The sequence below is a fragment of the Dermacentor variabilis genome, chromosome 4 (genome assembly GCF_050947875.1).
Source record: "Dermacentor variabilis isolate Ectoservices chromosome 4, ASM5094787v1, whole genome shotgun sequence".
Classification (NCBI taxonomy): Eukaryota; Metazoa; Arthropoda; class Arachnida; order Ixodida; family Ixodidae; genus Dermacentor; species Dermacentor variabilis.
The window spans coordinates 234480846-234493674 of NC_134571.1; the positions used below are offsets into that span (position 1 = coordinate 234480846).

Here is a 12829-nt window from a genome sequence, read left to right on the forward strand (position 1 = left end):
TAAATGCACATAACACTTCGTGGGGCGACTCTCGTTGCGATGCGAGAGGTCGCCTAATTAAAAACTTTCTTTCCTCAGGAGCATGAGTACTTAATAAAAAAGAGCCGGCATACCACAGCGTGGCACATAATACATACTCCTCGATAGATTTAAACATAGTGTCGAGTGCACTCATGCCATACCTTGAGTGGTCCATTTGGAAGACCCCCTTTGGGGGCGACCACTTCCCAGTTAGTATGTTAAAGTTAAAACAAGATGGATGCTTGCCACATGCTCTTCGATGAAAGATTGAATTGGCTAACTGGGAACTTTTCCGAAAACGAACATATATAATCCGGGATGAAATCGATTTTCTCAATATAGACAATGCTGTGGCATATATTACAGGCTTTATAATTGAGGCTGCGAGAAAATGCATTCGTGAAACTAATAGGCTATCGAATAAGCGTTGTATCCCATGGTGGAATGAAGAATGTAAAAAAGCGTGGAAAAACCAAAACAAAGCATGGGGATGACTTCGCGGCGTTCCAACCGCTGAAAACCTGATTAGTTATAAACAAATAAAGGCTCAGGGTAGAAGAACACGTCAGTGTGCTAAAAGGAAGAGTTGGGAGAAGTGCATCTTTGGTATAACTTCCTTCACAGACAAGAGGAAAGTCTGGAATAGGGTGAATAAATTAGTAGGCCGGCAGACACATCCTCTACCCTTAGTAAGTACCCAGGGTGATAGCCTGAAAGATCAGGTGGATTGTCTAGGTGAACACTTTGAATATGTTTCAAGTGCATCGCACTATACAGAATCTTTCCTGAGGTTAAAAGAACATGAAGAGAGACAGTCCCTTAATCACAAAGACTAATCGAATGAGGTTTACAATTGTCTATTTAGCTTAGCTGAACTTAAGGCATCTCTCGCTTGTTGCAAAAACTCGGCGCCAGGTGGCGATCGCATTATCTATGAAATTATTAGATACCTACACCCTGAAATCTCTTTTCAATGCCATGTGGGGGCCTGAATATATTCCGTCCTCATGGAAAGAAGCCATAGTCATCCCAATACTTAAACAAGGCAAAGACGTGTCCTTAGCCAGCAGCTACAGGCCAATAGTTCTAACAAGCTGCCTGTGCAAGCTGTATGAAAAAATGATAAACTGGCATTTAATCTCTTTCCTTGAAAATAGCAAAAGAGTAGACCCCTTCCAGTGTGGGTTCCTAGAAGGTAGATCGACAATAGACCACCTCGTTCGCACCAAGGGAAACATCAGAGATGCATTTATACATAAGCAGCTTTTGCTTTCGGTATTTCTAGATTTAGAGAAAGCATATGGTACGACATGGCACTTCGGGATTCTGCGAGATCTTTCCGCGATGGGAGTCCGAGGAAATACATTAAACACAGTAAAAAGCTACTTATCCAACCGCACGTTTCGTGTGAGAGTGGGCAATGCTTTATCTAGAACATTCACCCAGGAGACTGGGGTGCCACAAGCGGGTGTGCTTGGTTGCACACTGTTTATTGTAAAAATGAACTCCCTGTATACAGTCAAACCGCTCACAATGTTTTATTCTGTGTATGTCGATGACATACAGATAGGTTTTAAATCGTGTCACACTGCGATCTGCGAACGGCAGATGCGGCTAACATTAAAGAAATTGTCTAAATGGGCGGATGCAACTGGCTTTAATATAAACTGCCACAAAAGTACGTGCATACTCTTTTCAAGCAGAAGAGGCATAACACTAGTGCCAAAACTCACCATCAATCGAGAGGAACTATCTGTGAGCAGTGAACACAAATTCCCTGGAATAATTCTAGACTCTAAGCTTACTTTCATCCCCAACTTAAATATCGGAAGGCAAAGGTTTGAAGACGATGAATATATTAAAAATTCTGTCTCGCACAACATGGGGCAGTGATCCGAAATGTCTCCTGAACTTGTACAGGAGCCTTGTCCATTCTCGTCTTGACTATGGTGCTATAATCTATCATTCTGCAATGCCGAGTTCACTAAAAATCCTAGACTCTGTGCACCACCTAGGTATCCATCTAGCGACCGGTGCTTTCAGGACAAGCCCTGTAGAAAGTCTCTATGTAGAATCTAACGAGTGGTCACCCCATCTACAGAGGTCATATTCTAGCTTTACATGTTATGTGAAATTAAACTCGAATCCTGAGCATCCTTGTTACACAACTGTAAATGATGTGTCCTGTGCCATACTTTTTGATAATCGGCCTTCAGCCAGACAGCCCTTCTCGCTCTGTGTAAGGAATCTTAGTGAAGAAATGCGTGTCCCACTCCTACCAAAAATCTTTCTCTCTCCCAATCAAGCCTCGGAACCTGTACATTTAATTATGTGCGCAAGCAAATATGCATACTGGTCCTTTATGCTACATAAATTTCAGGCATGTTCCCCCAAGCGTTCATTAATGCAGCGGCCGGTTTGGCCGACATACGCCTTTCCACACTTCAAGGGAATGGTGTAGACCACTCCTGTGGAACACTTGACGAAAGGCTGGTCATGTTTTAGCTGACAACCTCTTTATTTTTATTTTGTTTTAGAGTTGCAGATGCATGGGCATAACTGTGCCAGCTTGTTGGTAGCCAAAAAAACAATGGACACCCCATGCCTGTTGGCCGCCTTCTTGAGATTGTGCAAAGTCTTGTGCACGTACGGCACAACCAAAGGCTTGTCGGTCTTCTGACAGTCATCTTTTCTTCGTGTTCCTAGTTTTAGCTTTTGAAGGAGAGTCTCAGACACAGTAATCAAGACCGAATAGGGGAACCCCGCTGCCAGAAGTCGGCTGGCCTGATTCTCAAAACTTTTCTTCATTAGGTGCAGGCACGACTTCTGAAGAGACGATTCCAAACAGTGCTGCCCTATAGCTATTTTTACAGTTTTGCAATGCACTGAATCGTATGGTAACAAATCCCTTTTTGCTCAAGGGAAGTAGCCCCAGCAAACATGCTTTTCACGAAAGGTCACTCTCGGCTCTAAAAACTAAAACATCTGCGTCAGGTAGTTCATGGGTAAAATTGAGCCCAAGTCCATGCTTGTCAAATGCGTTTAAAACTTCACTTACTGTAAAGAGGTAAGCGAAGGCCATCTGCTTTTCTAAAAGCACTAGAATTCAACATACCTAAATACCTTTGAAACAAATCCCCCCAAAAATGACCTATCTAAAGGTTTGTCTACTTTTGCTTAAAATATATCAGAAAGAATTGGGGCCACGCAGGACCCAATGCAGATACCGTTGCGCTGCAAAAAAGGCAGGTTGTCATAAACAATAAAAGTAGATCTCAGGTAAAACTGCAATAACGATATAAAATTATCTACTGACAAGCCCGTTTAATTACGGAATGACACTTTGCCATTTGCTTCTATGCATTCCTTAACAGCCAACAAAAGCTGATCTTGAGGTACAGAATAAAACAAGTCTTGTGCATCTACTGAGAAACCAAAACTAATGTTATTTGTGCTCTCAAGAAACACCCTGACATCGGTAGGTTTCTTTCTAACGAACGGATCATCCAAAGCAACCGTTTTGAGATGCTTTTACAGAAACCGACTAACGTTTATTTGCCACGAACCTTCTTCACTAACGATAGTCCGGAATGGAATATCTGGTTTGTGGGTCTTGGCTGTAAAAAATGCGTTTAGGCTACTACCTCTGCAATACCCCTCGCAAGTTTGTCAAGATTTAATTCCTTACAGAAGTTCATAAACTTGGTCTTGACCCTAACGGCACTCTTCTTAACAGGCTCAAAATTCTTATTGATGGCCACTTGCGCTTTTTCATTGTACATTCCCTTTGGTAGAACAACAAACCCAGTCTCTTTGTCTGCTTGAACAAGCATAAGGTTATTTCTTTTAAACAAAGAAACCACGCCATTTAACAGTCTTCTGTGATTTTGCGCGTCAAGAAAATTTGGTGAGCACTTCCGCAGACAGTCTACACCCTCAAGAAGGCAGCGGTCCCAGTCCTTTTCAGTTCTTGCTTTCATGGCCAATTTCCTGTTCGTTGTAATCAGCTCATGGGCTGAGACACCAGGCTCCAACCCATATTTTGGGCCCTTCTGCAGGAGACGTCTTACGTTCTCAGGCAGGGAAACATTTCCAAGGGCGGTTACACTTCTTTTACTCCCCTGTGTTATGTCCCTGTTACCTAAACAAGACAGCATGACAGCACAACAAGACCAGCAAGACAGAAAACAAGACATGGTGTTTATGCATGTAATCAACGTGTCATTATATGCTAGGTGCCAGGGCACAGAGGGTAATGTGCTCACTGACGAAATTGGCGCATCCACAGCAAGAAAAGATCTGAACTCTCTGTCCCCGCCATAGATTTGAGACTTTCTATTTGCAAAAAATTAAAAGATTATTGGCAACACTTGTGCGACTCCCAAACCTCGAATGAATTTCACTTAATCAGGCCACATTTAAGCACCTCCCCATTTATAATAAAATTACGAGAAACTGATGTCACGTTCTGTCGACTAAGAATAGGGCACACATACAGTACACACAACTTCTTGCTGACTGGTGATGAACCTCCTACATGTTATAGATGTGGCAAAAGACTGGCAGTCATCCACGTCCTTGTGAAATGTAGGGAAACAGAATGCAAGAGGAAAAAGTGCTTTCCCTTGGCGTATCCCATTACATCCAGCACATTTTCTCGGCTCGAACCCATTATTTGACACCAAATCGGTTTTAAATTATTTAAATGACATTCTTACATTGCATGTTATCCGACCAAATGCTACGTAGTACGGCTTCTTACCAGAGGCTGCTCCTGCGTACATTACATTTAGCATAGCCTGTGTCTTCAGGCCCTTGCATTCAAGGGCCCTGTTGAGGCATCAGTGCTGCATTCACTACACGTTCTGTTACATCATCTGCATCTAACATGACAGTGCCATTGTTCACATCGCTGGTCATTGTCATTGTTTTAATACTTCTATATTTTATGCAATCCAGAGCGACTGATTTTAGGCCTATCTACAGCCATGCCACATCCACGATTCGAAGTACATTTCTCCATTTCACGAACAATTCATTGAAAACCGATCACCATGTGTATGGCGCTCTTTATCCCATATCTAGCCCTTGCGCCATAAAACCCCATTCATCAATCCATTGGTTGCCCCTCTCACCGCTCATGAAATTTTCCGAATGTTTCGATCGTGATCGCAGCAGTGTGCACCAATCGGAAAAACTTGTTTTGGGAAAGGAGGCTTTCACGCATGCCATTTCTCGCCCAAGATTGCTAGCCTGTTGTATGGATGGATGCTATGAGCATCCCTTTTGGAATGGGGTGGTGCATTGCACCACTAAGGTTCTGTTATTATATTGCATAATGTCCTGCCTATGTTAAAAAGAAGAAAGAAACCCACGATGAATTCTCATAACCAGACTTTCTAAACCCCTATTTTGAACTTTGTATTTGCATGCCTCTGTTCTTTGTTGTTTCCTTACTTCCACCAATTTTCCAATTGCTGCTTACTATTCTCTAATGTGGACATGTTTACTTCTCCCCTGCTCTCGCTGAACCCAAGGGCTTCAAGGAGGCCAGAGATGCCTAAATTGACTGCTGGGCAGATATATTCACATTCTAATAAAACATGCTCCATCGTTTCCCTAGGTTTACCGCAGGAAGCACATGCTTCTTCTTTCTTATATCTCGCTTCTTAAGTGCGTGTTCTAAGGCATCCTGATCTCTCTGTGAAAAGTAGTCAGCTTCTTTTTGAGTTATCATAAACTGTTTCTTTCCTGACTTCATTTTTTCCTTGTAGTTACTCATAGCAGGTTTCTTTTCTATTGCCGCCATTCATGAGATTATCTCAGCTTCTCTGACTTTCCCTGAAACAGGCTTGAGGCATCACCTCAACTGGCATGCTGATGTAATGCCAGTTGTCATTTGGCACTGGCTACTTACTCATTACTTGAAAAAGTGCCTCGTTTCATGACTTGGGTGGCATTGCCCACCCCCTGTTGCATCAGCTCTGGCAGTAAAATGCCAGAGGCCACCGTACTAGCAAGGAATGATGATAAGAAAGTAGGCTAACGTTGGCACTGTACTGTCTAAATGCAAATATATTTTCCTTTTCTTTAAGAGTACTAAAAAATCTGGTAGAACCCCTCTTGCGATGAATGTCAAGCATAATGCGATTGCCATTGAAGCAACACACCGTATCGCCACTCCATAAACGTGTCGCGTATGAGGCAGGAAGGCAGCCAGGCCCCTCTGGACATGCTGGGCCACCTAGTTTAGCTGCCGCAAAGTCCACGTGAGTTGCGTTTTTGACTACAGTACAACCTCATTACAGTACAACCTCATTCCTACACTTTGAAGAAGCCTTGAGAAAAAACATACTAACCGGGAAATCATAGTATTGAAAGTAACTAAACAATTTTACAGACTCAACTATTGTTGGCATTTATGTAATGGGAATCGTCGTGCGAATTGTTGCGGCCCGAGACACCGACGCGCATCGAGCTGGGGGTGCTCTGGTGGCTCGAGAGGCGTTTTGTTGTTTTTCTATTGCGTGGTGTTTTAAGAGGGCGAACGGAAACCGAAACAAAATCGAGCTGGTGGATGACGCCAGATGCCGCCGAAGGGACATGTGATTGTGCTGCTTGCAGCAGGGAACAGCGGCGCGTTCCCTGCTGCAATCAAATAGGCAAACAGATAGGCGCAAACAGATATCTGCAAACAGATAGGCGAAAATGCTTATTGAAATAGTATTGGCGGTGATAGCTGTGAATGCCACGTGCGACGGCCCTGGAGAAGATTTGCTGGTACCGAAATGAGAAATTAAGTGTGCACCGGCATTTTTCACGCAGTACGGGAAGCCGAGTATTGTGGCGAAGCTGCCACATTGGCCAGCAATATACTGTTATCGATCGCGCGCACCTCGCCCATTTCCTTGTTTGCACAGGACCTACCTGCCGGAAAACGTACCATACGATCGCAGTTTGGCAACATACTGAATGTTGGTGCCCAAAAATCGTGTTTTCCGGGAACGTATGACCTGGTAAAAAATGAGCATAGCTCTAGTGGGTTATTTTTTGTTCTCAATTGCGAAAATAAGCGCCAGGAAAACGTACGTAATGGGAACGTGTCTATCAGGTTCTACTGTATATATTGAGACACAGCTGTTTCAATATGACGCAGGCTCAATTCTGGGCCAGTGCTGTAGAAATTCTAAAGCATATTTGGTCATTTAAGAGCAGGACATACCCAGTGACCTAAGTATGTCCTACAGTTGGTTTGGAACCTCATCACAGTAGCTCGATCACAGCTACCCATTATCCATGGACTACACCCCAGCTGGCACAAAAGAAAAACAAATATGCTGCAAACTGGGTGATGTTCCCAAAAAATGCTAATCAGATTAAAATGCATGCTCTTCTCTAGTGTGCTTGTAATTTTTACCTTTCGTGGTGCAGGATTCACAGCCAAGGTTTGGCACGTAATAGTTCTTCCCACCCAGACCAACGTGCCATCCTGTACGAGGACACTGCATACAACAAGCGCAAGATTGCCAATCTGCTCCAGGTGGGTGACAAAGGATGTCACGTGAGAAGCCCAATTATTTTCTCTTCTGGTTTACATTTTTGTTTACTTCTGGAAATTTGCTTATTTTCAGTATTTTTATGTTTTAGCAATTTCTTTCAAGATGTTAGTAGTTGCAATATATTGACACTTTTCACCAATACTAGCTGACTATAAACAAGTTGAGCTTGCACCGTGCCTAGCTATTTGTTGCCTCAAGACTCGCCACATCGCCTCCATGACGGCTCAATTCCCACTCGTGGCAGGTGCGTTTGGATAGGGCTGGAATGCAAAAATGCTCCTGCTCAGTGAATATTAAAGAACACCAGATCATCAAGGTGAAAATATGAAGTTTAAGGACAGTAAACCCCGTGTTCTTTTTAAAGCTGTCCTGTACGAGTACAGTCGCCAACTGATAATTCGGACATGATCGATGTTTCTCACAGCTTTGCGGCACTGCCACTGGAGATTTACTGTGCAAGGACGACTGAAATTTTGCACATCTTACAGCACGTCATTCCGTAATTTGGATTCTGCTTGCATGACTGCTTGTTAATTTTACAAAGAGAGGTTCAAGGGCCCTTAAGGGGAAGCTTTAGCTCGGAGGCTCCTATCTTAAGGGGAGACGCGGGTCTTGAGATGACAAAAAATCGCAAAAAAAGTCGATTTTCGGAAAAGTGCATTTTCGCTACGTTTATACATTCAAGAATCCCTCCGCGAAATCTAGAACCTAAATTTAATCGGAAAATTAAAAAAGAAACTTATACGAGCCAGGGTGGCCATGGAATTAGCAAAAAATTGCCAAAAATGTTCAAACTTCGAGCCGTTGTCATTTGCAAACGCAGTAGCCGGCGGGTGCCATATTGAGCTTGTTTGGAAGCTGCTTCCTTTGTGCGGGAACGTATAATGGTTTCCAGCAAGTATGGACACGAGCACAAGTAAGTAGAAACGGACAGGACAACGCTGGACTTACAACTAAAGTTTATTGCGAGAACATTCCACAAATCTCCGCCACGCATGCTTATACACCCGAGAACAATAACAAGGTTTGTAGTCAGTTATCAACAAAAGTTATACATGTACACAAAAGTGAAGTCACACCCCTTCCTGACAAAGGCAACAACACGTGGATTAACATGATAAATTTAGAAATTGAAGTTCTCTATCATTGATATGAACCGAAGGTTCACTCACACATGTATGCACGCCCAACTTTTTATGTGGAACGCTTCGCTAATTTCTCTTTCCAGTTTGCGGCGCTCTCTCCCCACTATCGATACGCAATCAAAAACTGGTCGGCATTCGTGCTTTTTGCAATGCAATGGCAAGTTCCCTCCTGTACCTGTAGGTAGCAAATAGCGATGCTCACGCATGCGGTCATTAATGCAATGACCTGTCTTTATTTATTTATTTATTTCAAAATACTGCAGGCCAATGTGGTAATCCAAGCAGGTGTGGGTTACATCCAACATGAATGTGCAAAGCAACAGACAACAAAAAAGCAAGCAAGAAAAAAGAAAAGCAAAAAGAAAAAAAATAGAAAAATAAAGCTTAAGAGAGAAGGTAACACTCCAACTCAGCGAGAAAATTATTGGAACCAAAAATATCAGACGGCAAAGAATTCCATTCTTCCACAGTTCTTGGAAAATAACTGAATTTGAAAGCTTTTGATCGGGCAAAGATTGGGGTCAGTGCGAATTCATGGCCATGGCGTGTGCGTCGTGTTGTTAAGGGTTTTATACTGTCAGGCAGATCTGTTTTTATGTTACCAAACATACAATTATAACGAAATGAAAGGCGACTAAATTTTCTGCGGGCTTCTAGCGTAGAAATACAGTTTAATTGCATTAGGTTGGTTTGGGAATCAAGTCTACGATATTTGCCAAATATAAACCTAACAGCCTTTCTGTTAATACGTTCAAGTTGCATGATATCTTTCTTTGAATAGGGATCCCAAATGATAGAAGCATACTCAAGCTTAGAACGAACACACGTATTATAAGCTAATAGCTTTGTTTGCGAGGGTGCGAATTTCAGCTTTCTTTTAAGGAACCATAACTTACGTAGTGCAGATGTGCAGATATCAGAAATGTGGGTTGACCAAGTTAAGTTGCTTGTGAGGGTGACACCTAAGTACTTATATTTGCTTACAATCGAGATGCTATTGTTTCTAAGGGTATAACATAACTGGCTCGGATTTAGTTTCCTGGTGATACGAAGTAGTACTGTTTTCTGAGTATTTAGTTGCATGCCCCATTTTTGACACCAGTCGTCAATAACATTCAGTGCATGTTGCAATTCAATGTGATCTCTGGGGGATACAATTTGTTTAAAAATGATACAATCATCCGCGAACAATTGTACAGACACATTTTCGGGAATAACATCAACCAAGTCATTAACATAAATTAAAAACAAAAGTCCCAATACACTTCCCTGTGGAACTCCAGACGTGACATGAAGAATAGCAGATGATGAATCGTTTATTACCACATACTGTTGTCTGTTGTGAAGGTAAGCCCTAATCCATTGAACTATTTTTCTTGGTAACCCCAAGCACTGTAATTTGTACAGCAATTTCCCATGTGGCACTTTGTCAAAGGCTTTACAGAAATCTAGGAAGAGAACATCTATTTGACCTGATGCATCAAGCACTCGTGAAAATTCATGCACAGTTGTAACTGGTTCTGTAACAGTGGATAACCCTTTTCTAAATCCATGTTGAAATTTCGATAGTACATTGTTATCACTAAGGAATTCATGAATGAAGTTTGCAATAACATGCTCGAGAAGTTTACAACTGCTTGTAATAGAGATAGGATGATAATTCTCAAACGACAAGTGGTCACCTTTTTTATGAATCGGCTTAACACGTGCTATACCCCAGTCAGTCGGTATTTCCCCTGAAGACAGTGAACAGTTAAAAAGAGTAGTTAGAAACCCGGATAAATACTCAGCGTATCGGTTAAGAAAGGCATTAGGGATACCGTCAGGCCCAGCAGATTTTTTAGGATCAAGTTTTAACAGCATATGTATTACTCCTTCCCTCGTTACTTCTATGTCAGTATCAGTTTCAACGACTGAATTCTGAAATTCGTAATCATCGGTTTTAGTAAAAACACTCTGGAAATATGCATTAAAATGTTCAGCAATAGCACAGGAGTCAGTTATCGCCAAACCATCGACATTCATTTTGCTAATCCCGGTTTTCGTCTCGCTTAAGTACCGCCAAAACTTTTGGGGGTTAGTTTGAAGAAAATCTGTTAATGTACTAGTATAAAAATATTTCCTTGCTTTTGCCAAGCTTGTTTGTAGCTTAACTTTTAATTCTGTAAACTGGGAAGTCATTGTTGCACGCTTCTTGCATAGTCTTTTAATTTTACGCTTCATGTGGATAATTTCTCGGTTAATCCACGGGTTTACACGGTGCTTACACATTTTTCGGCTGGGTACAAAATTATCAAGACAATAATGTATGGTTTTAACAAAGAGTTGCCATGAGGTCTCAACATCGTGTGATAGGGTTTCGATATGCGTATCAAGGTAATCAATTATAGCGACATCATCAGCCTTAGAAAATTCCTTTACAACAGTGGCTGACTGAGTTTTTTTAGTTCGACCTAAAGCCTTATCCCAGATAAAGAAGATTAGTTTATGGTCAGAAATACCAGGCTCAATTACAATGGTGCCGTGAATGAATATTTCACTGAGGAACAGTAAATCCAAAATTGAGCTGCCTCGAGTATAGTCAGTCACCGCTTGCTCAAGGTTGAGCAAAAACATAATGTCAAGAATAGAATCACCAGTAGAAGAACAGCCATAACGTAGGTTCTCCCAATCAATCGTTGGTAAATTAAAATCACCAGTTATCAATATGTTTTTATTACGCAAACCTAAAACTCGATCGTATAGCTTATTCAAAAACAAATCATCTGCATTGGGTGTACGGTACATGGCACAAAGAAAAAAGGTATCCTGCTTAAACGATATATTCAAAAAAAGGCTTTCATGATCCGCAATTTGATCAACAAGAGTGGCATCAACGCTATCTTTTATAATAACTGCCACGCCGCCACCACGAGAGCCTCTATCACGCCTGAAGACTTGATAACCAGGCGGCACAATTTCGTTGTCGCCTATCAGATCATGTAGCCACGTTTCTGTAATAACGCATATATGTGGGTCATATAAAATAAGGATATTTTAAAGCTTATGAAGTTTGTTACTAATGCTCTGTGCATTAAAAGATATCAGGCGCAGCTGCGCAGTTGGGAACTGCTATATCTTTGTAGGCTTCTTTTTCGCCTTTGTAAGCCATTTTCGAGTGTTTGAGGAGTCATCCTAACTGTAGATGTCATTGTCAACATGAAGGCTATCATGCACATGAAATACTTTTTTACCAGCTGCTTTCTCTTCCTTCGCTGTCTGCCAGAGCAATTTACGCTTCCGTTGAGTGTCCTCACAGTAGTCATTATCAATACTTATCGGAGAACCCTTAAGCTTTGAAACATTCTTCCAGACAGCCTGCTTTTCCCTGTAGTCTTGAAAATAAAGAATTACTGGCCGATTTTGTTCGCTATGTCCTAGTCTGTGAATGCGGGCGACTGAAGAGCAGTTCACGCCCAACTTATTCCTAAACAATTCATCAATAACCTTTTTCCTCAAGTCCAGTTCAGTTTCATTTGCGTGTTCCGCAATACCGAAAACTATCAAGTTTGATCTACGACTGCGATTTTCAAGGTCAACTAGCTTAGCATGCTGTGTTATGACGGCTTCTTGAAGAGTCTCAACGCTAGCGGTTAGTTTTGCATGGGTTTCAGTAACGTTTTCTTCAAGGGTATTCAGTCGTACACCAAAACACTCAATACTTTTTTCAGTACATTCAAGACGAGTTTTTAAGTCAACTATTTGTGCTTTGATTTCATTCTGTCCTTCCAATAGTTGCGCGAACATTTCCTCAACTGTAAGAGGACCTGTATTTAACTCTACATCCCCGCAGATGATAAGTTTGCACGAACAAAAGCATTCATATGCAATAGTCAAGCAGGTGCGGGGGCACGGCAAAATAACAAGAAATATGTCATCACTACGTATTGAACATTCATGCCTAACCTGCACGACGAAGAAACGAGAGACCGTAAGCCACATGCTCCCAGCGCTTTCGCCGCGCCCACTGTCAATGCTGAGGGGTAGTCCACTTCTTATAGCATTGGTGGCCGTTGACGTAACAAATCCGGGCCGGAAATGCAGAAGAAGCCCCTTCCGGGACTG

At 42.0% G+C, this 12829-nt stretch overlaps 1 protein-coding gene across 1 annotated transcript in view; it reads left to right on the plus strand.

Annotated features, from left to right (window-relative positions):
* LOC142580213 (DNA mismatch repair protein Msh6-like) overlaps positions 1-12829 on the plus strand; it is a 745039-nt gene that overhangs the window by 432836 nt on the left and 299374 nt on the right. Inside the window, exon 20 of the mRNA XM_075691108.1 lies at positions 7453-7561. Coding sequence (XP_075547223.1) covers positions 7453-7561 — 109 coding nt within the window. The remainder of the gene's footprint in view (positions 1-7452; positions 7562-12829) is intronic.